Raw genomic sequence first — 20,289 nt, 5'->3', positions numbered from 1 at the left:
AGCTTGCATAAATTCAGATCTGCAGTCAGCGACTACCTGCTACAGAATAGCTCCTGAAGTGCTGATGGATTTTTATCTACTACGTAAATATGTGAAAAGCTTTAAATAGTTTATACAACTAAGGCCAAAATAAGAAATGTGTATGTATAAATTTATTTGTGTATTCTACAAATGTGTAAGCTGTCATACCTGTGTGTGTGTGTGTGTGTGTGTGTGTGTGTGTGTGTAAAATTTATTTGTGTATTTGTGGACTGTTTTACCCATATGTCAGGCTTATATTGTATTTCCTGTAAACCATATAACAGCTTCTGTTCAAAATTTATTGCAATTTTTGGACTTGTCCTATACCACTATGTACCCCTGTACAATGTATGATGCACAGGACCAATAAATATACAATACAATATAATAATACATCAGGTAAACATTTGTATGCTAACCACCAGATACACCATAGCAAAAAATAGCTTGTAATTTTTCCAGTTTTTTAACATTATGAAACATTCTGATTTATTATGTATGCAATGTTTTATCCAAAATACATCATTCTCACAAAAATTAGGCACATTACAAATGACACCAAAATTCCCCTAGATTGCATCTAATGACTGCATATTACATCAACTGTTAGCCGCAGATTCAATGTGTGCACTATGCTTATCTGCGAGCACGGCCACTATCTTGCGCTCTATCTCGACACCGGCCGATTGCTCCTCTGGTGAGAGTAGTATTTCCTTTTCACTGTCTGGTGTTATAATCAGCACTCTGTACTTTCTGGTGTTCAGAATATTTCCAATCACCATCTGAAACAATGTGGAGACTGTATCAGGGCTCGAGACATTTAACAGCCGAGAAGTTATCGTTTATCGCACATTTAAGATATTTGAAGCGTACAACAGGGATCGTAGTACATACGTCTACAATGCTGTTGGTTCTCAGGATGAGAAATCGTCATAAAGTAAACTAATCGGAGTCTGTGTCCATATGGGTTAAAGGTGCTCTGAATTGTGCTAAGATTAAAGTTGTTGGTGATGTCACACATTGTTATAGGAACTGAAATAAAATACTTATCCTTTCCTTATCTCATATATAAGTGCATTATAAAAGGTATCTGAACTTTCAAGCAGTTTCTTTATGTTATTGTCCTGTAGTATAGGTAATACGAGGTGCATTCAAGTTCTAAGGCCTCCGATTTTTTTTTCTAATTAACTATTCACCCGAAATCGATGAAACTGGCGTTACTTCTCGACGTAATCGCCCTGCAGATGTACACATTTTTCACAACGCTGATGCCATGATTCCATGGCTTCTTTAGGAGTCTGTTTTGACCACTGGAAAATGGCTGAGGCAATAGCAGCACAGCTGGTGAATGTGCGGCCACGGAGAGTGTCTTTCATTGTTGGAAAAAGCCAAAAGTCACTAGGAGCCAGGTCAGGTGAGTAGGGAGCATGAGGAATCACTTCAAAGTTGTTATCACGAAGAAACTGTTGCGTAACGTTAGCTCGATGTGCGGGTGCGTTGTCTCGGTGAAACAGCACACGCGCAGCCCTTCCCGGCGTTTTTATTGCAGTGCAGGAAGGAATTTGTTCTTCAAAACATTTTCGTAGGATGCACCTGTTACCGTAGTGCCCTTTGGAACGCAATGGGTAAGGATTACGCCCTCGCTGTCCCAGAACATGGACACCATCATTTTTTCAGCACTAGCAGTTACCCAAAATTTTTTTGGTGGCAGTGAAACATTGTGCTTCCATTGAGCTGACTGGCGCTTTGTTTCTGGATTGAAAAATGGCATCCATGTCTCATCCATTGTCACAACCGACGAAAAGAAAGTCCCAATCATGCTGTTGTTGCGCGTCAACATCGCTTGGCAACATGCCACACGGGCAGCCATGTGGTCGTCCGTCAGCATTCGTGGCACCCACCTGGATGACACTTTTCGCATTTTCAGGTCGTCATGCAGGATTGTGTGCGCAGAACCCACAGAAATGCCAACTCTGGAGGCGATCTGTTCAACAGTCATTCGGCGATCCCTCAAAACAATTCTCTCCACTTTCTCGATCATGTCGGCTTGTGCGAGCCCGAGGTTGTTTCAGTTTGTTGTCACACGATGTTCTGCCTTCATTAAACTGTTGCACCCACGAACGCACTTTCGACACATCCATAACCCCATCACCACATGTCTCCTTCAGCTGTCGATGAATTGCAATTGGTTTCACACCACGCAAATTCAGAAAACGAATGATTGCACACTGTTCAAGTAAGGAAAACGTCGCCATTTTAAGTATTTAAAACAGTTCTCATTCTCGCCGCTGGCGGTAAAATTCCATCTGCCGTACGGTGCTGCCATCTCTGGGACGTATTGACAATGAACGTGGCCTCATTTTAAAACAATGCGCATGTTTCTATCTCTTTCCAGTCCGGGGAAAAAAAAACCGGAGGCCTTAGAACTTGAATGCACCTCGTATAGTAACTGCAAAGAAATACTTTTCTTGAATCTCAGGGAAAACGCAAATTTAATCATCATAAATAACCTGTACCGTTCTTACACACAATATTGTTCCACAGATTTCATCAAAAAGTAGAGCCTTCCAGTACGAGCAACAAGTCAAATTTTACATTAATAGACAGAAGGAGCTATTGCAGTATGCTTCTCTGAAGTATACTAATAACATATTATCACTCGTGGTAATGTGCTCACATTACTTAATTGCTCAGCTGATGTTTTTACATAATATTTCATACTAAGCATTTATATAACTTCACAGATTTCAGATAACATTATCAGCTGCCTGTGTGCAGAAAAAGATAAACAAGAAGTTCAGGTATGTTTGCTCTTTGTATAATAGCTGGTCTTGGAAACAAATGAATCAACCTGCTGAAATATTTTGCATATTTTCATTGAGTAATGTCTTATGGAATAGTTTTCTGGGGTAACTCATCACTCAGGAAGGAATTATTCATTGCACAAAAGTGAGCAGTGCAAACAATGCATGGTGTTCCCCACAGTTGTCATGTAGGAACCTCTTCAAGGAGATTGGCATCTCAACTGCACTGCCACAACACACAGATTCGCTGATGAAATTCATCATAAATAATCCATCACAGTTTGAGAAGAACAGTGATATTCACACCTACAACACTAGAGGAAAAAATGACCTTTGCTACCTATTATTACAGCTTTCTGTCCGGTAAGTTTCCCTGACCTCGGGGTTCTGGGTCACTTTACCATAACTCTCCCAATTTCCTAAACTTCACCACTCCTTTTCCTTCATCCAACTTCCTTTGACTTCAACTTGTCTATCAGAAGGATCCATGGTTCCAAAAGCTTGCACACTTCCTTAACTTTTGTATGCTCCTGCCACAGTCTATTGAGTAGATTTCTTTATCTGTCCAATTACACTACATTTAAAAACGTACACAATGACATTCTGATACCTCAAAGGCACGTTTACACTGAGTTCGAAACCCGTTCTGCAACGTTTGCAGCTACTACTGGGCTATCAACATTTGCAATGTGCTGCGACCACGAAAACGGCGTCCCACGGCCGCGTCAGTACAGATTGAAGGAATATCACTCCCAGTCTGCTACTACTAAATGCTGCTACACAGCGCTAGTGTTCGTTTCTGCTATTGTGTGTAGTGTCGCACATCATCTTACGTTGTGTCGTGTGTTCCTATTTGAAAATGGAGTGGACGAGAAATAAAATATATGAACTTGTCACACACTACGGACAAGAAGAGTGCCTCGCGAATGTATGAAGTCCCATTTACAAAAATACTAAAGTCGTGCGTTATTATCTACAGAAAATCACTGCACTACTTGGAACCAGTAATAGTGATGTGGATAGTTAAACAGGTGTTTTATATTTAAGTACAGTCACGAGAAATGAAAAATTGAAGATAGGAAGAAAACTGAATTAAACTGAATTATCTTCACATATTTGTTCAACCAATGCTCACACACTACATGGACTGTATGAGATATGGTTGGCTTGGAAATGTGGAATACATATGCAAGGCTTTTACTGGAATCTGCAGTTACTGAAAAATGAAGCGTAACAGCAAGTCTTTGCTTCACAGGAACTGCTTTTCTGTAGTTTGTGTATTTCTTTTAAAAGCTGGCCCCATAACATTCATTAGAATTTCAGAATGAAACTGCAACATCCTAGTGAAGTTGCAAAAACTAGAACAGTCTTCCAAATGCAGCGCACACAGCCTGTCATTCTCACCACGTCTTCTACAGTACGTTACTGTCCATGGAAGACAACTACGCTTCTCGGTCTGCTTATTTCGTCAAGTATTATTAATTATCATTAATTCTGCCTCTTCATTTTTCGAAGTATAGCTCTCAATGCGAAAATACAATGTGAAACTTCAGTAGCAGTTCAGCATAGCATGTAGAAATGTTTGTCACTAGAGAAGATGGGGACGTGAAAAATTAACATTGCTGCCAAGTCACAGTATAGCTCTCAATGCGAACACACGATGTGAAACTTCGAACTTTGGTACCAGTTCAGCGTAGCAGATGCTCCAAATACATATGCAGAAATGTTTGTCACTACAAAAGACGGGGACGTGAAAAATTAACATTTCTGCCAAAATGTTGCAGACTTCAGTGGAATAATATTATGAACAGAAACATGATTTAAGCTCAGTGCAAATGTGGGTTAAAGCAGCACAGTTTAATCATCAAAGAAGCAATAGAGTCAGCTTTTCACCAGTACACTCTCCTCCATTGCACCGACTCACCTTGTGTTTGTACCTCTCCAGAGCATTTTTCGCCTTTGGCACCAGTAGCCCCTCGTCGGTCTCCAGCTTGAATGAGACAATGAAGGTGCTCACCGCCCACTTTGTTGCCACCTCTCTCAGAATCTTTGGGGCTACACGTAGCTGGATTTTAGGACTGCCACCAGATGACTGAATTTTATGTTCGGGCTGCAAATCAAAATTATATTCCAATAAATTTCTCTGTAAATCCACTAAAAGGTATTTTCCTTCTCTCTGGAAAATTATAACAATGTTGAAAAAAACAATGTCACAGGAGGAAAAGGCAACATTATTTTGTCTGGTGTGTCCCTCATATGTAACTCAACGTACCCACACCTTCTATTAGTACCATAATTTAAATAAATAATAGTATCTTGTATCCAAGACGATAATCATACTGGACAAAGTAAGCAGGCGAGAACGTTACTTTTTCGTCGGAACAGACTGCAAACAGCCACGATACGAAATATATTTAACGCAACTGGAGCTGTTATTTATTTAAAATGAATATTCCAGCAAGTAAAAAAATGGGTACCTGAAACAAAGAATTTAATGTTGATGTATGCACTACTCCAAATATTTGCAAGATAAGCTTTCAATGAGGTGCAAAGATTGCTATAATGATTATAAGGGCATCAAAATGAAGCACTGAGTAGACATTTCATTGCACAAGTTATCACTAAAGGTAACATATTTTCACTAATGCAGAACACGTGAATACAGTGAGCATTTACAATTTCTAGCAAGTTTGCTCCTGCTGCTATTTGAGAACAATTTTAGGCTGAACTTTACTTCAGGCCATCCATGCGCTGCTCTTGTTCATGGTATAGCGCAAATGTTGTCAACGCCTGTGCTCATATCTTTGATGGCACCCGATTGGATTCAAGCATTTGTAGAGATAATGAGTTAGCCAGAAAATGAGAAAATACAAATGGATTGCTTTATTTTTACTCAAGTTTTGGCTGGATATCTATGTTTCTGATGTAAATACAAATCGGAATACGAAATTTCATTTGTGGTGACGGACACACAAGAGTTATTCACGTTGTGTAGATGGTCCTTTTTTTAAATTTTTACTATAGGAGCATATTGACATTTCTATCATTGGCATATCTAGCAATTTGTATGATGAAATTTCACTAATGATTTTTTTTCTCAAATGTGGAATGTTGTGCTGGTGACAGACAGCAATGGATTATTTGTGTTTTATAGACGGCCCTTTATTAATTTTCTACTTATGCTGCACTTTGGCATTTCTATTATAGATGTATATAGGCAGTTTGGCATTTCTTGTGTTGAAGCCGTTATTACTGAGCCTGTCTAAATTATGGAAATTTGTTTTGTGACAATCTGATGGCAAGTATAGTGAATTCTTGTTTCGATGAGAAACAAATTCCATTACGTCGTGTAGCCTGTCGGTTTCTGTCTCGGGTTCTTCAGCAGACTTCTGTCCGATGATTTTCTGATGTTTCACCAGCACGAGTGGCTGGCATTGTCAAAGCTTCACCCTCATTTGCTAGTGGCGGACTGGAGCCAAGCTCGAGCCACAGACGATATGTACCTGGTGTGCCAACGTCCGAGGGCTTTTCCGTGCAGTTCTCCTCTTGCTACCTGCAACAGTAGTTTGTTGCTGCACGGGAACCCAGGATCGGTTTACCTCGAGGCTTCTTTCAATCTTGTTGAAGCTATTCTAGTGTTTGTGTATTTCTATAGCTTCTCGGAATGAGAGGGTGTAATATCTCTTCTCTACAACTAGAACTTCTGTGTTGGCGAATTTTACTATGTGGTCAGCCTCACACAGTATACGCTATGCCGTGGCCCATTTCTCCACCTGCCTCAACCTGCAGAGTCACTTATATTCCGTTATATTCTATGATCCTGGTATTGGTTGACCGTCCAGTCACTCTGACAAACTTTTCCCCACATGCGTATGTGGTATATTCCCAACATTGCAAGTGGGTCCCTTTTCTTCTTTGCCGATTTGAGACAATCTTTGATGATCTTTTTCAGTTCGTAAATAGTCTTTACACGGTGTTTGTGCAATGTACAGCCGATTCTTTCCATCACTCGGGGAATGTACGGCAGAAAGGCCCTACCTGACATTTCTTTTTCGACGTGTCACTTTTCCGAGTGTTCGATTCTGTTATACTTCTAATATAGTTTGTGTATTTTCCAGATGTCGCATTTCGCATATGACATGCTGCGGCTTTGTTTTACCGGTGCGGTTGTAGATACGAGCTATCGCACCCAGTTGTCCACAGAAGCTATAGAAATACACAAACATGAGAATAGCTTCAACAAGAAAGAAGAAAGCCTCAAGGTTCCCCGTGCTGCAGCGAATGACTGTTGCAGGTAGCAAGAGGAGAACTGCACCAGAAATGACTGTGGAGAAGCCCTCGGGCATTCGTGCGCCACGTACATATAGTATGTGGACACGAGCTCAGCTCCAGTCCACCATCAGTAATGGAGGGTGAAGCGTTGACAATGCCAGTCACTCATGCTGGCAAAATGTCAGAAAAATCGTGAGAAAAATGTTGGCCGAAGTACCCAAGACAGAGGCCAACATGCAGTTTGTAAACAAGTATCCACGAAAGCCTTAACAATTTTGTGTTGTGTAGATGGCCTCTTCAGTTTCCGCAACTCTGGTATACTGTCATTTCTATTATTCATATATACAGCACTTTATATGGTGAAATATTATTAATACTTTGTTGTGGAATGGTGTGTTGGTGATGAACTGTTACAAATAATTCACATTTAAAGGAAGACCCATTATTAATTTTTTACTTCTGCTGCATTTTGACCTTTCTGCTATCTTATAATTTTCAGTGCGATAGGGTCCGCAGCTGTGATGAATTTTTTTGAATGATTTCTTGAACAACTGCTCGAAAGTAACATGCTCCTAAAATAGTGTGAAACCTAGAACTAATTTATGAACATAACACGATGTCACAATAGCAACGACATATACGACACAATCTGCTACCAAGAAATCATCTATAAAATACTTGAAAATGGCCTAAGGCCGAAATTGTACAGGAAATAAAGAAAATGGCAACTGAAGGCCTTTTTCTTAAAAAAAAAAAAACACCTTCTGTTATCGATGTATATATGCATTTTGGCATTTTTTATGTGGAACTTGGTATGAGATATGTCTAAATTATAGATATTTTTGTTTTGTGACATTCTGATCAGAAGCAAATTGTATACAATAGTGAATCTTGATTGTGATGAAAGATGAATTACAAGCATTGTATAGATGACCCTTTCTTTATTTTTTGATGTTACAGCTTATTAGTATTTCTATTACGACCTGTAGCCTAGTGATGTCTAGATTAGGTGGGAATGAGGCATTTTGGTTTTGAAAGCAAGAAAAACTGGTTGTGGTGACAGACTGACCCATAGTGTAGCTCGAGGCCTAGGTTAGGTTGGAAGGCAACAGTTTGGCTTTGTGTTGGTGAAGCCAATGAATGTGAAAGCAGAAAAACTAGTAGTGGTGACAGACTGACCTGTAGCATAGTCTGAGGCCTAGGTTAGGTTGGAAGGCAACAGTCTGACTGAGAGTTTGCAAAGCCAATGAATGTGGAAGTTGGAAAACACGTAGTGTCACCCAAGGTCTATGTAAGAGCAATGTGTCTCACCCTGTAACAATATTGGTACTAATAAATAGATACTAATGTAGGTTCTATTCAAAGTTTATCTTGTAGTGCACAGATTCTTCTGATTGGACCATATCAAAATGGGGTGGGTTTACATAATGGGGGATATTTCGCCCTAACCTAAAGAAAAATTTACTCAGGCATATTTATTTCCAGAGAGAGTACAATTTTCTGATATGAGTCTGTCTCTCATCACCTTATAACACAACTGTAGACATTAATGCTGCATTTGGTATTCTTGTAAGTAACCTATGAGAAATACAAAAACAGATGACTTCAGCCTCTTTTCAGCAAACAATTCAATTTGACTCCACTGCGTTTTCTCATATGGCCTATGAAGGAGTTTGCTACAGGAACCTCATCTTTATGGAACATGAAGGCACTGTAGTTAACTGGTGTATGTTGCACGGTTTTATAGTCAGTCTAGGAAGTGTCCAAAGTGTGGTGGGAATGTGACCCTTACTTCTTGTACAAAAAGTACAGACTCATCGCAGAGTTAAGTTAGTTGCTGCATTAGAAAAAAATTCGTGGTTTCAGGGAAGCAAGTAAAGTATTGTAAATATTCTACAGTTAACTTATCTCTGGGTCAAAAGGTGCACACACATTTTTACTGCCAGTGAACTACAATTATCCGAGAAGACCGTAGTGGACTGGAAATCCTTCATAGAAGTCTAGGCCTATGTGTGGATTACATCTTTCCAGGAACGACTGTCTTTCCAACTGTTTTAGGTCGTACAAATGCTTGAATGAGGAAGGATTTGAGCATTTTACAGTGTACCGTAAAGTGACATTTAAGGATCTCGAAACACGTGCACACGCTAATAGTACTGATGGCACTTGGTCAGCCACAAGGACATCTCTTCACCACATCAGACAGTGCAAAAAACTTTGTGACAGTTACTTGTTCATGTGCCACAAACAGTACTCTCAAAAGCAGGATTTATTTATGCATATCATGAAGAGTGCAGCAGCAGTGTACAAGCCCTAGCGTGATGGTTATTTTCAATAAAATCATGGTCTTATTATTTTTATGTTTTCCATAATTCCTTTGTTGTTCCTATATTTTTATTTTGTTGGAGATGTGGTACATCCATATAACTGCATAAAAGGCTGTTTGTTTTTATCACATGTTTCACTTCCTTTTATTTATGAAGTTTCATAAGTACCTTTTAACACACAGCCTTTCTTAAATAAAAGGAAGCGGAACCTGTGTGTGATAAAAATAAAATATTGTTCCCCTCCCCACAGACAGGTCACATCTCCAGGTTATAATGATACCACTTGTGCTAAATATTTTATTGTATGTTTTTATGTATCCGTGTTTCTCTGTAAAACTTGAAGTGCATTGTGTAAACAACACGTACAATGCTAATGGATGTTGTGAAAAATGCAGTATTTGTTTTGCCCACATTTGAAACTCAAACATCATTCTTATTGGCTACACAAATCAGCCCTTCCACCAACTTACATTTCCATCACCACTCGGGAAGGCATTATCGACATACGCTTTAGAGCACTGACGGCCCTCTGTAAAATTTTACCCAATTTGAAACTTTGTAACTTCGAGTAAACAGTTTTTAATTTTAACACATTGTTTGAAACTGGAGGACTGATTAATGAATGCTTCATGTGAATGAGGAGTTGAACAGTATGTAAAGAAGTGTTGTGTTCTCATTATCTAACAGAGTCCTACAACAAGCCCACAACAGCTTTGCACTTACTCACATATGGCAAACATCCAGAAACCATCTTGATTCTGGAGACAGTGCACAATAACTTGATTTTAGCATTGGTTAACACCAGTCATTATGCGGTCCATGAATGCACTACAACAAGCAATACAACATGTTCTGACAGTAAAAAAGTGCACTGAAGTTGGTTGTAGGGCATTTGAAAATTTGTAGCAAACTGTTAATGATGTTTTCTGAGCTACTGGAAATATATTACTAACCACTGCATGCTTGTAAAATGGCAAATAAATAACAGCTTATACATGAAAATAAGTAACAAAGTAAAAGCATTTCAAAATGTTGAAACATTCATGTGCATTTTTATTTGAAGTAAAGCATAGGTCTGGCAACTCGTTTTTTTCTTAAATGACCTGTCCTGTTGTCTTTCAGAGAATTGATCTTTGTTCCTGGGACACACGTTATACAGATGTCAATACAAATTGTCTCGAGAAGTCAACGTACGTGCAGAGGATGAATTATATTGTTGGCTTATAAAGTAAACTATATAACTTCAAATGAATCAAAAAATGTAATCGGCATGTTAATGCAATCACAATGCTGTCATTAAAATTAAAGCTCTAAAAAAGTTGTGAGCCATCTCAAATGAATTACTTGACAGAGTTCCCATGAAACGGAGAGGGAAATGACTATAACAGCAGCTCTCCAGAATATACAGAATAGGCATAAACTGGTATTATGCAGTCACACTGTAAGGGGCTGCCACAGATTGAATCTGGTTGTCTATAAGGTATACTCATCCATCCACCCATACATTTTTCATGTTCTGAAGGTCACTAATGAAAGATAAACTTCAGGCACTCACAAAGCCAGACCCCCTTCTGCTTCTGCACTGCAACCGTCAGCACATTGTGTGCATCTGCCGATAGTGTGGACAGCTGCTGAAGAGAGCACTGTTAAATGTGGACTTCACTGCTTCTGTCTCGAACTGGCAGGTACGTAAATTCTTCTGCCGACAGACTGAAAATGACCCCACCCCACTGACACTATCAGAGATCCCAACCACCAAATAAAATGGGAGCAATCAGCCCACAACACTGTGGTGTGGTGCTTACAAGCAGACAGAAGCTGTCTGTGCCTATGACAGTGGCAATGTTGTGATGGAAAAGTCACAATTGGTTAGATTGATCTGAATCTGGACTGCTGCCACTTGTTAATGTGTGACGAATCACATTTTCTGGCTCACTGGTACACGTGGGTGCAACATGTTTGGTGAGAACCACACTGTGTAAAATGAGCATAGAACACCAGCATTATTGTTTGTGAAAAGTTTGCATGCTATTCTCTAGGAGAATTATTCCTTGTGCAGTACACCTACATCCGTGCCCTGCAAACCACAGTGGAGTGCACGGCAGAGGATATGTAGCACATTAGCAATCTCATTTGAAGTGTGGTAAGATTGCTTAAATGTGTCTGTGCAGTCTGTAATTAGTCTAATTTAATCTTAACAGTCCTTACGGGAGCAATATGTTGACAACTGAAGAATTATCTCCAGATTCTTCACATACTACTGGTTCTTGAAACTTCACAAGTAGCCTTTTACAGGATAATTTGAAGCTATCTTCAGATTTTTCAATATCTTTGTGACACTCTCTCCTGGGTCAAACAAACTTGTGGCCACTCCTGTCACCCTTCTTTCTGTATATTCAAATCCCCTGTTAGTCCCATTTGGTATGAGTCATTTACACTTGAGCAATATTCTAAGATGGGAAGCACAAGTAATTTGTAAAAAGTCTCCTTTGTAGACTGGCTGCATTTTCCCAGAATCTACGCAAAGAACCAAACTCTGCCACCTGCTTTACCTACAAATAAGTCTATGTGATTGTTCCATTTTGTATTCCTACAAACTGTTACACCTGACATTTGTATGAGTTGACCAATTATAACTGTGACTCACTGATACTGTAAGCATGGAACACTACATTTTTTGATATTGAGAACCGTACAATTTTACATTTCTGAACATATGAGCCAACCCACCAATCTTTGCACCACTTTGAAATGCTACCAAAGTCTGACTGAATATTTTCACAGATTTTTTCAGACAGTACTTCATTACAGATAATTGTATCATATGCAGAAAATTTGGGGTTTCTATTAATATATCCATTCAAGATGACACTGCTGCATCCTCCCTAGCAAGAAATCCTAAATCCCTTAAACCAATTTTGTTCAATACAACACACAATCGTACTTTCGATAATAAGTGTAAGTGTGTTACTGAGCCAAATGCTTTTCGCACATCAACAAATACTGCATATACTTGACTGCGTCAATCCGTGACTTTCAGGATGTCGTGTGAGAAAAGTGTAAGTTTGGCTTCACATGACCAATGTTTTCTGAATTCATGATGGTTTGTACAGAAGATATCATTCTGTTCAAGATACATCATTACGTTTGAGCTCAGAATATGTTCTGAGATTCTACAACAATTGGATGTCATGGATATTCGACAGTAGTTTTGTGGATCACTTTTGCTACCTTTCTTATAGATGTGTGTGACTTGTGCATTCATTCCAATAGTGGGCACAGTATTTTATTCGAGGGATATATAGTACACTACTAGCCATTAAAATTGCTACACCAAGAAGAAATGTAGATGACAAACGGGTATTCATTGGGCAAATATATTATACAGCAACTGGCATGTGATTACATTTTCACGCAATTTGGGTGCATAGATTCTGAGAAATCAGTACTCAGAACAAAACCACCTATGGCTGTAATAACGGCCTTGATGCACCTGCGTATTGAGTCAAACAGAGCTTGGATGGCGTGTATAGGTACAGCTGCCCATGCAGTAGGACTGGTGTATTGCGACGAGCCAGTTGCTCGGCCACCATTGACCAGATGTTTTCAATTGGTGAGAGATCTGGAGAATGTGCTGGCCAGGGCAGCAGTCGAACATTTTCTGTATCCACAAAGGCCCGTACAGGACCTGCAACATGTGGTCGTGCATTATCCTGCTGAAATGTAGGATTTCGCAGGGACTGAATGAAGGGTAGAGCCACGGGTCGTAACACATCTGAAATGTAACGTCCACTGTTCAAAGTGCCGTCAATGCGAACAAGAGGTGACTGAGACGTGTAACCAATGGCACCCCATACCATCACACCGAGTGATACGCCAGTATGGCGATGACGAATACACGCTTCCAATGTGCGTTCACCACGATGTCGCCAAACACGGATGCGACAACCATGATGCTGTAAACAGAACCTGGATTCATTCGGAAAAATCACGTTTTGCCACTCGTGCACCCAGGTTCGTCATTGAGTACACCATCGCAGGCACTCCTGTCTGTGATGCAGCGTCAAGGGTAACCGCAGCCTGGTCTCCAAGCTGATAGTCCATGCTGCTGCAAACGTCGTCGAACTGTTTGTGCAGATGGTTGTTGTCTTGCAAACGTCCCCATCTGTTGACTCAGGGATCGAGACGTGGTTGCACAATCACTTACAGCCATGTGGATAAGATGCCTTTCATCTCAACTGCTAGTGATACGTGGCCGTTGGGATCCAGCATGGCGTTCCATATTACCCTCCTGAACCCACCGACTCCATGTTCTGCTAACAGTCATTGGATCTTGACCAACGTGAGTAGCAATGTCGCGATACAATAAACTGCAATCGCGATAGGCTACAATCCGACCTTTATCAAAGTCGGAAACACGATGGTACATATTTCTCCTCCTTACACAAGGCATCACAACAACATTTCACCAGGCAATGCCAGTCAACTGCTGTTTGTGTATGAGAAATCGGTTTGAAACGTTCCTCATGTCAGCACATTGTATGTATCGCCACCGGCGCCAACCTTGTGTGAATGCTCTGAAAAGCTAATCATTTGCATATCACAGCATCTTCTTCCTTTCGGTTAAATTTCACTTCTGTAGCACATCATCTTCGTGGTGTAGCAATTTTAATAGCCAGTAGTGTAGATTATGGCTGTAAGGGGACTAACTCAGCTGCAAATCTGGTAAAGAATCTGACAGGGATTCCACTGTGTCCTGGATCTTTGTGTAATCTTAACGATTTCAACTATTTCTCAACACCACTGACACTAATATCTACACCACTCATCTTTGCAGTGGTGCGAGACAAAAATTGGGACAATACCCCTCGATTTTCAATTGTAAAGGTATAATTGGACACAGAATTCAGCATTTTCTCTGCTAGCCTCAATTTCACTCCCTGTCTCATCTGTGAGTATCTGGACACTAACTTTGGTACCACCAACAGCCTTCATGTATGACCAGAATTTCTTTGGATTCTGTGTGAGATTTGTTCAAAAATATTCTGTTACAGTACTCACTGAAGGTTTCACACATTGCCCTCTTGACAGCCAAACATGTTTCATTCAATATTTCCTCTGTTTTACACTTATGCTATAGTCTCTGTTTATTTAAAGTGACTGCATACCATGGAGGGTCCTTTTCCTACAATAAATTGTTCTTCTAAATGTGAGCCATATTTTTTTTCTATATGGTCCTCTTAAGAGCTAACTTTTATGAGTTCCTTACTGGGATACAACACTACTGCCTTTTTACAGAGTTTGCTGAAAATATGTGTCCTTCTACTCGCTTTAGTTGCCCTTTGTGTTTTTGTACCCATCGTCGCTACAATTGCCTCACAGTCACACCCACCATTCCCTAGCTTCTATGAGAACTGCTAATAAATCCAACAGATTTCCATACCCGCCAGTATAGCTGTTTCTGGGACGGTTAGGTGCGCCAGCCCTGGACCGAATCTGTCTGGCGGACTAACGGTGACAGCTGGTGTGCCGGTGACCTGGATGTGTAGTGTAGGTGGTTTCCCACATCCCACTATGTGAATACTGAGCTGCAGTCCCATCTCAGTTCACGATTCGAAAACTTTTGTTCAATTTTACGTGAATAACACTACACATAGACAGTTGGGGTGGCAACAGGAAGAGCATATCAACATCCCTTAACTTAAGCACGTCAAAGCCGTAAACAACTATCCGAGCCCGGTGCCGATATGGGTCAAAGGAACAGGGAAAGAAGAAGGAATCCAATATATTTCCATCAAGAGAGCACTTATGAACCACTTGTTCTAGATAGTGCTCAGAGAATGCATGTAATAATGTTTCACAGACCACTTAAGAAACATAATTTTTTTCCAATTGATTGTTGGACAATAAAAGTCTCTTTGATATGACAGTATGGTCGGGTACTTACACGCTATCAAACTGAGGTTTTTTCTAAAGTTTTTGATTACATCAGGAGTTGTGTTCTGGTGGTCGCCTAAAGGCTCCAATCACCACATTGTGCCCACCCCTAACACTGAGTCTTGCCCAAATTATATCACATGCAGCTTCAATTTTGAGTTTGTCTACTGCAAAAAATACACCTCCGTTTACCATTACCATATCATTTTGATATATACTTAAATTTTCCCCAAAAATATCTCTGCTACCAATTCAACAGCTTCCTGTACCTTGTATCCTAGTATAATACGAACTCCACAGCCCTGGCACTTTGTTGTGGATTTTTTAGCAGTTAACCATTAGGATTTTGACGCACTTGATCGTAGAGGGCATTCTCACACTGCCCGGTCACCTACACCTATTGTTATCAACACTGGACAGAGTTGCCTAATCTAAAAAAAAAGAAAAACCTCTTACGTGCACCCCCCACCCTCCTCGCCTCCCATCTCACACACTCTAATACAAAAAAATATATATTATAATAAAAGCTAGAGTGTGTGGCTTTTTAGATATATTGAATTAATGAGATTATTTTTTCGGCACTCGGACAAGCACAATAAGCTGGGCTATGCCTGGAAACGGGTAAGGTATCCTTTTATATTAGTTTCATATAAATGAAATAGTCTTTCTCTTGTGGTATATTTGTGCTCATCAATTAATAATATTATGTCTAATCGGCGCATTCACCTACAAAATCTTGACCGTGTCCGTGTTACGTTAATTGGATCTTTGTAAATTTTTCAAAGTACACAGGTGGGCTTCAGTTCTCTTTATTACATTACTACTTGAAATAATAACTTGTACAATCTTTCAGTTAATAAAATAATACTATATTCTTCTGTTCGATGCACACAGAAAATACATACTCTTCACTTATTTACATCGCCCAAAATGGCTACCTCTGTTCACTGGCAGAGAGCAAGTCCTTCCTCCTACAGAGCGAAAGGAAAAACATCTACATTTTTAACATCTGAAAATAAAAAATACACGACAGTAGCTACAATCTCTATGCTGGGTTACTGCTTCACCCTTTCTCTTTGTCTTTAAAGAAAACGAAAACATAAAAGTAGGAAATGCATAAGGTTCATCATAAAAAAAACACACACACACACACACACACACACACACACACACACACACACACACACACAGAGAGAGAGAGAGAGAGAGAGAGAGAGAGAGAGAGAGAGAGAGAGAGAGAGAGAGAGAGAGAGAGAGAGAGAGAGAGGGGGGGGGGGGGGGGGGGGAGAGAGAGAGAGAGAGAGAGAGAAAATCAGGATATCAGTCTCAGCCTCTGATGTGTAGTGCACACCCAGCCTAGTCAAGGTTGTCGCAACCTAGCTTGCTGCAAACTTTTGAAGTCTCTAGTCCAGTCCTCAACTTAGAACTGTGGGAGCATGATAACTTCTGGGGACAATGCTGCAGATTGTGAGCTTTGCTGAAACACTTTCTCTACTAGTCTCTGGAATGGCCCACGTGTGTTCTCAGAGCCCAGAAAACAGGAATCATTTGTTCCAGTGTACACCACATTCTTCACCTGGTTACACCCCCTTCTCTCAACGGCTGCCGATCACAGTCTATGCTGAATAACGAGCCCACGCATAAACATTGATTGTATCTGGTGTTCCTTCCCATCCTGTGCTGCTATTTCCGTGAGGAGTATCATTATTTGCTGTATGTTTGAACACCGGTGATTATCATATTAACTATTCCCACAAAAAACCTGTGTAATAAACAAAAGCACATAAGTTCTTTTGTAAATATATATTACGTATTTTAGTTTTGCAGGCATGTCCCACGTCCTCCAGGATTCCGTCAGTGTAAGTCTGTGGAACAGACAGTGTACTTTATCTAACCTGATCAACAAAAGACCATGATTCTTTACAGATATACAACTGTGGCACCTATTAAAGGGGCATGATACTGCCTTCTCCAGTTGTCTATACTCCAGTACAGCACAGAAGGGCATACACAAGTGGCATTTAATCACTTCAATCATATGTTACACAATTCAACAATGCACTTTGATAGATCTTGCTCTCCTCATCAGGTTGTCAACACCTGACACATATTAAAACTGGAACAACAGCTTTGTATCCTTCACAAAATAAAATACACAGGACTACGGGTCCTTCTCTTATACTAAAATCATTCACTTCTGTCTTCGGCAGTCTCGTACACACAGCTACTGTGCATCGGACAATGTCCTCTTCATCAGCTGTGCCTCCAAGAGTGTTCAGTTGACACTTATCCTGGCTTAGTTGTGAGCTGCTGTGCCCGACGTATCACTGCGTGGTAACAGTGTACAGTTCTAATGTGACTACGAACTGTAGTCCAAATATTTTTTAACTTGATAACTACTGTTGACTTTTCTTAAGTAAAGTGCTGAATGCTATCAATTATATCTGATTACAAGAATTATATTCATGATATGCTACAGCAAATTGGAACATAAAAAAGAAAGAATCAGTGGAAATACGGAAGCATCCGATCCCGCCCGTCTGCTTTAGCCTATGACGTCACAAATATGGCGGAAACAAAAACAAACACACACACTTTCCACAAGAAGCCTAATGACACTAACGGGACAAGCGTGGGAAATGGGGTGTTTTGGGTGGGGGGGCAAACTAAATATAAACAAATGTAGACGCCTTGCGTAGCTACAACGTGTAGGCCTAAGTGAAGACAGCCATGCATGAATACCCACCCACCTCCCCAGGGGTCGTAACCCCTGCAACCCATAGAAGATAAAGATGCTTCAGTAGCTGATTAGTGTTTTTTGTCTTTTTTTAAAAAAAAATCTCATGGGATAGAACGAACAGATCAGAAAGATAAATATAATAAACTAAAACAGAAATTGGAGGAAACAGATAATTAAAATAAGTAATAAGTGTTTTTAATTTTTTAAAAAAATCTCATGAGATAGAACGAACAGATCAGAAAAGTAAATAAAATAAGATAAAACAGAACTGGAGACAGCCACACTCAAACCAAACTCCGCGCCGTCATGATGTCATACACACGACAACACCCTTACGTCACGGGTCAAAGCCGAAGCGTGGGATCGGACACTTCTGTCGACCCGAATCAGTAGCTCTTTGACAAGTTTACTGTTTCATAAATCTTTCACCCTTACCATCTCTTTCGCAGGAACATAGAAGTCAGCCACAGCAGCAGCCATATACAACATCACACGGTTGCCGAGAGGTTGTACAGCATCACATGCAGCGTGGACCAACCAAGCGTAGTCAGAGAGGGTTCTGAACTGAACTCCCAAAAATCTGTTTGACTCTATTGCACTATGGTAGTCTTGCAGCACTGGCAACAGCTTCGGTATGACCTCCGTACGCACTGCGTAACACATTCAGAAACTAATTATAGTGAGTCAGAAACCTGTATTCATTACTGACTGCTAACACTGAGACACTTACTGATACATAATAATACTACAGACAATAAACACACTTATAATCTTAAAAAATCAAAGGAAATGTTGCGAAGTGGAGGCTAAAACATTTGTATGAAAGCTGATTACATATTTGCACTAAAATATAATCAACAACATAAGCAAACAGAAATGTCATAATTTATTACATACTGACAGTATTCACTTGTGTATCTAGTTCCTGGTAGCCAATAAGATGAATGTATCTCTAACTTTATGTGCTAGTATGAAATCACAACTGTGTAAATTAAAGTTACTACTGTCGGGCACTAGTTAATCTGGGCAAGAATTGGACAGAAAATCAGTATGGCTCTTTTGAGGAAAACATTAAATGTGTCTGAAGATATCCGGGGAAACTGCAGTGAGCAATAAGCAGGATTGGTGGACACTGATTTTCAACCGGCTCTTAAAATATAAGTGTTACTGTGTCTTAATGACGGTGCCATTTCATAGGATACTTCTGTTATACACTTTCCTACTTGTTACATCATTTATATTAACACTGGACAACTTGCAATGCACACTTCAATGAACTGACATATGTAACTTGTGTAGTATGACGGTGGACAACACATCACAATGAATCGTGGAGTAGGGAAAATAATTTGGCCTGAGAAGTTTTTGTATGTCTCTCAAACACGAAAACGTCTATAACAACTCTTCTTTGTCACAGTCTCCCGTGGTTTTCAGTTTGTCTGAGCATACATTATTCATTGCTCCTGTAGGTAAAAAAGAACGGCTTAAAAACGTTGCAGATCACTACCACGGATGAGAAATCAATCAACTAACCTGCTATATTTGTGTTTTCTCCTTCGTAAGAAATGTCTAGTGCATCAAGTAATGTATGTCCTGGAAAATGTCGAGTAAATGGTTCTAAGGAGCCTGACCTAAACAGAACAAAACAAAAACTGTTGCACTTGAAACTGCCGGAGAAAAAAAATTTTATCTTTGAATTAGCAAGTTATGATGCTACACAACCTGTACAAGAAAATAACAGCATATCCGCTTTTCAGAAAGTATTCAGCAGACGATGCCCCTCTAGTGCCGGCGCTAAAATTGTCAACAAATCGGACGGTATTTTGTTCCAACGGCACCGTTGTACCTCCAGACTGCAAAATGAAAGTTTATCTGAGCAAACACTACGCCAAATAGTATCAGAGTCAATATTGGCCAGTTCCCGTACCGTGATCAAAACAATTTTTGTTTCCAAATTGGTGTGGTGCTGGCAAAAGTCTTTCATTCGTTTCGATTGTTTATCATAATCGGATGGCTTGGGATTTGTCGCGAAAAATTCATCACAGGTATCGACGCTTTCTACGTTATCTCCCATTATTGCGCAGCTGTCTTCACAATTTATATCTCAATCCAAACGATACAAGCCACTTGAGGCAACAAACTAGTACGAATCATACGTTTGTAGTTTGTACCTTGCTCGTAGCATGTT

The 20,289-nt window shown here is 40.0% G+C and overlaps 1 protein-coding gene across 1 annotated transcript; it reads right to left on the bottom strand.

Annotated features, from left to right (window-relative positions):
* Positions 1-339: 339 nt before the first annotated feature.
* On the bottom strand, positions 340-20,266 carry LOC126215123 (phosphopantothenate--cysteine ligase). The gene is made up of 6 exons (XM_049941780.1): positions 20,029-20,266; positions 19,824-19,954; positions 19,635-19,732; positions 18,537-18,751; positions 4,750-4,935; positions 340-803 (listed from the first exon to the last, which is right to left on the bottom strand). The coding sequence occupies exons 1-6, from the start codon at positions 20,173-20,175 to the stop codon at positions 621-623; spliced, it is 960 nt and encodes a 319-aa protein (XP_049797737.1). The 5' UTR covers positions 20,176-20,266; the 3' UTR covers positions 340-620.
* Between the last annotated feature and the right edge of the window lie 23 nt (positions 20,267-20,289).

Source organism: Schistocerca nitens, chromosome 12, assembly GCF_023898315.1.
Source record: "Schistocerca nitens isolate TAMUIC-IGC-003100 chromosome 12, iqSchNite1.1, whole genome shotgun sequence".
NCBI classification, from domain to species: Eukaryota; Metazoa; Arthropoda; class Insecta; order Orthoptera; family Acrididae; genus Schistocerca; species Schistocerca nitens.
The sequence above is the reverse complement of the archived record's forward strand: the minus strand, read 5'-3'. Positions and strand labels throughout refer to the sequence as shown.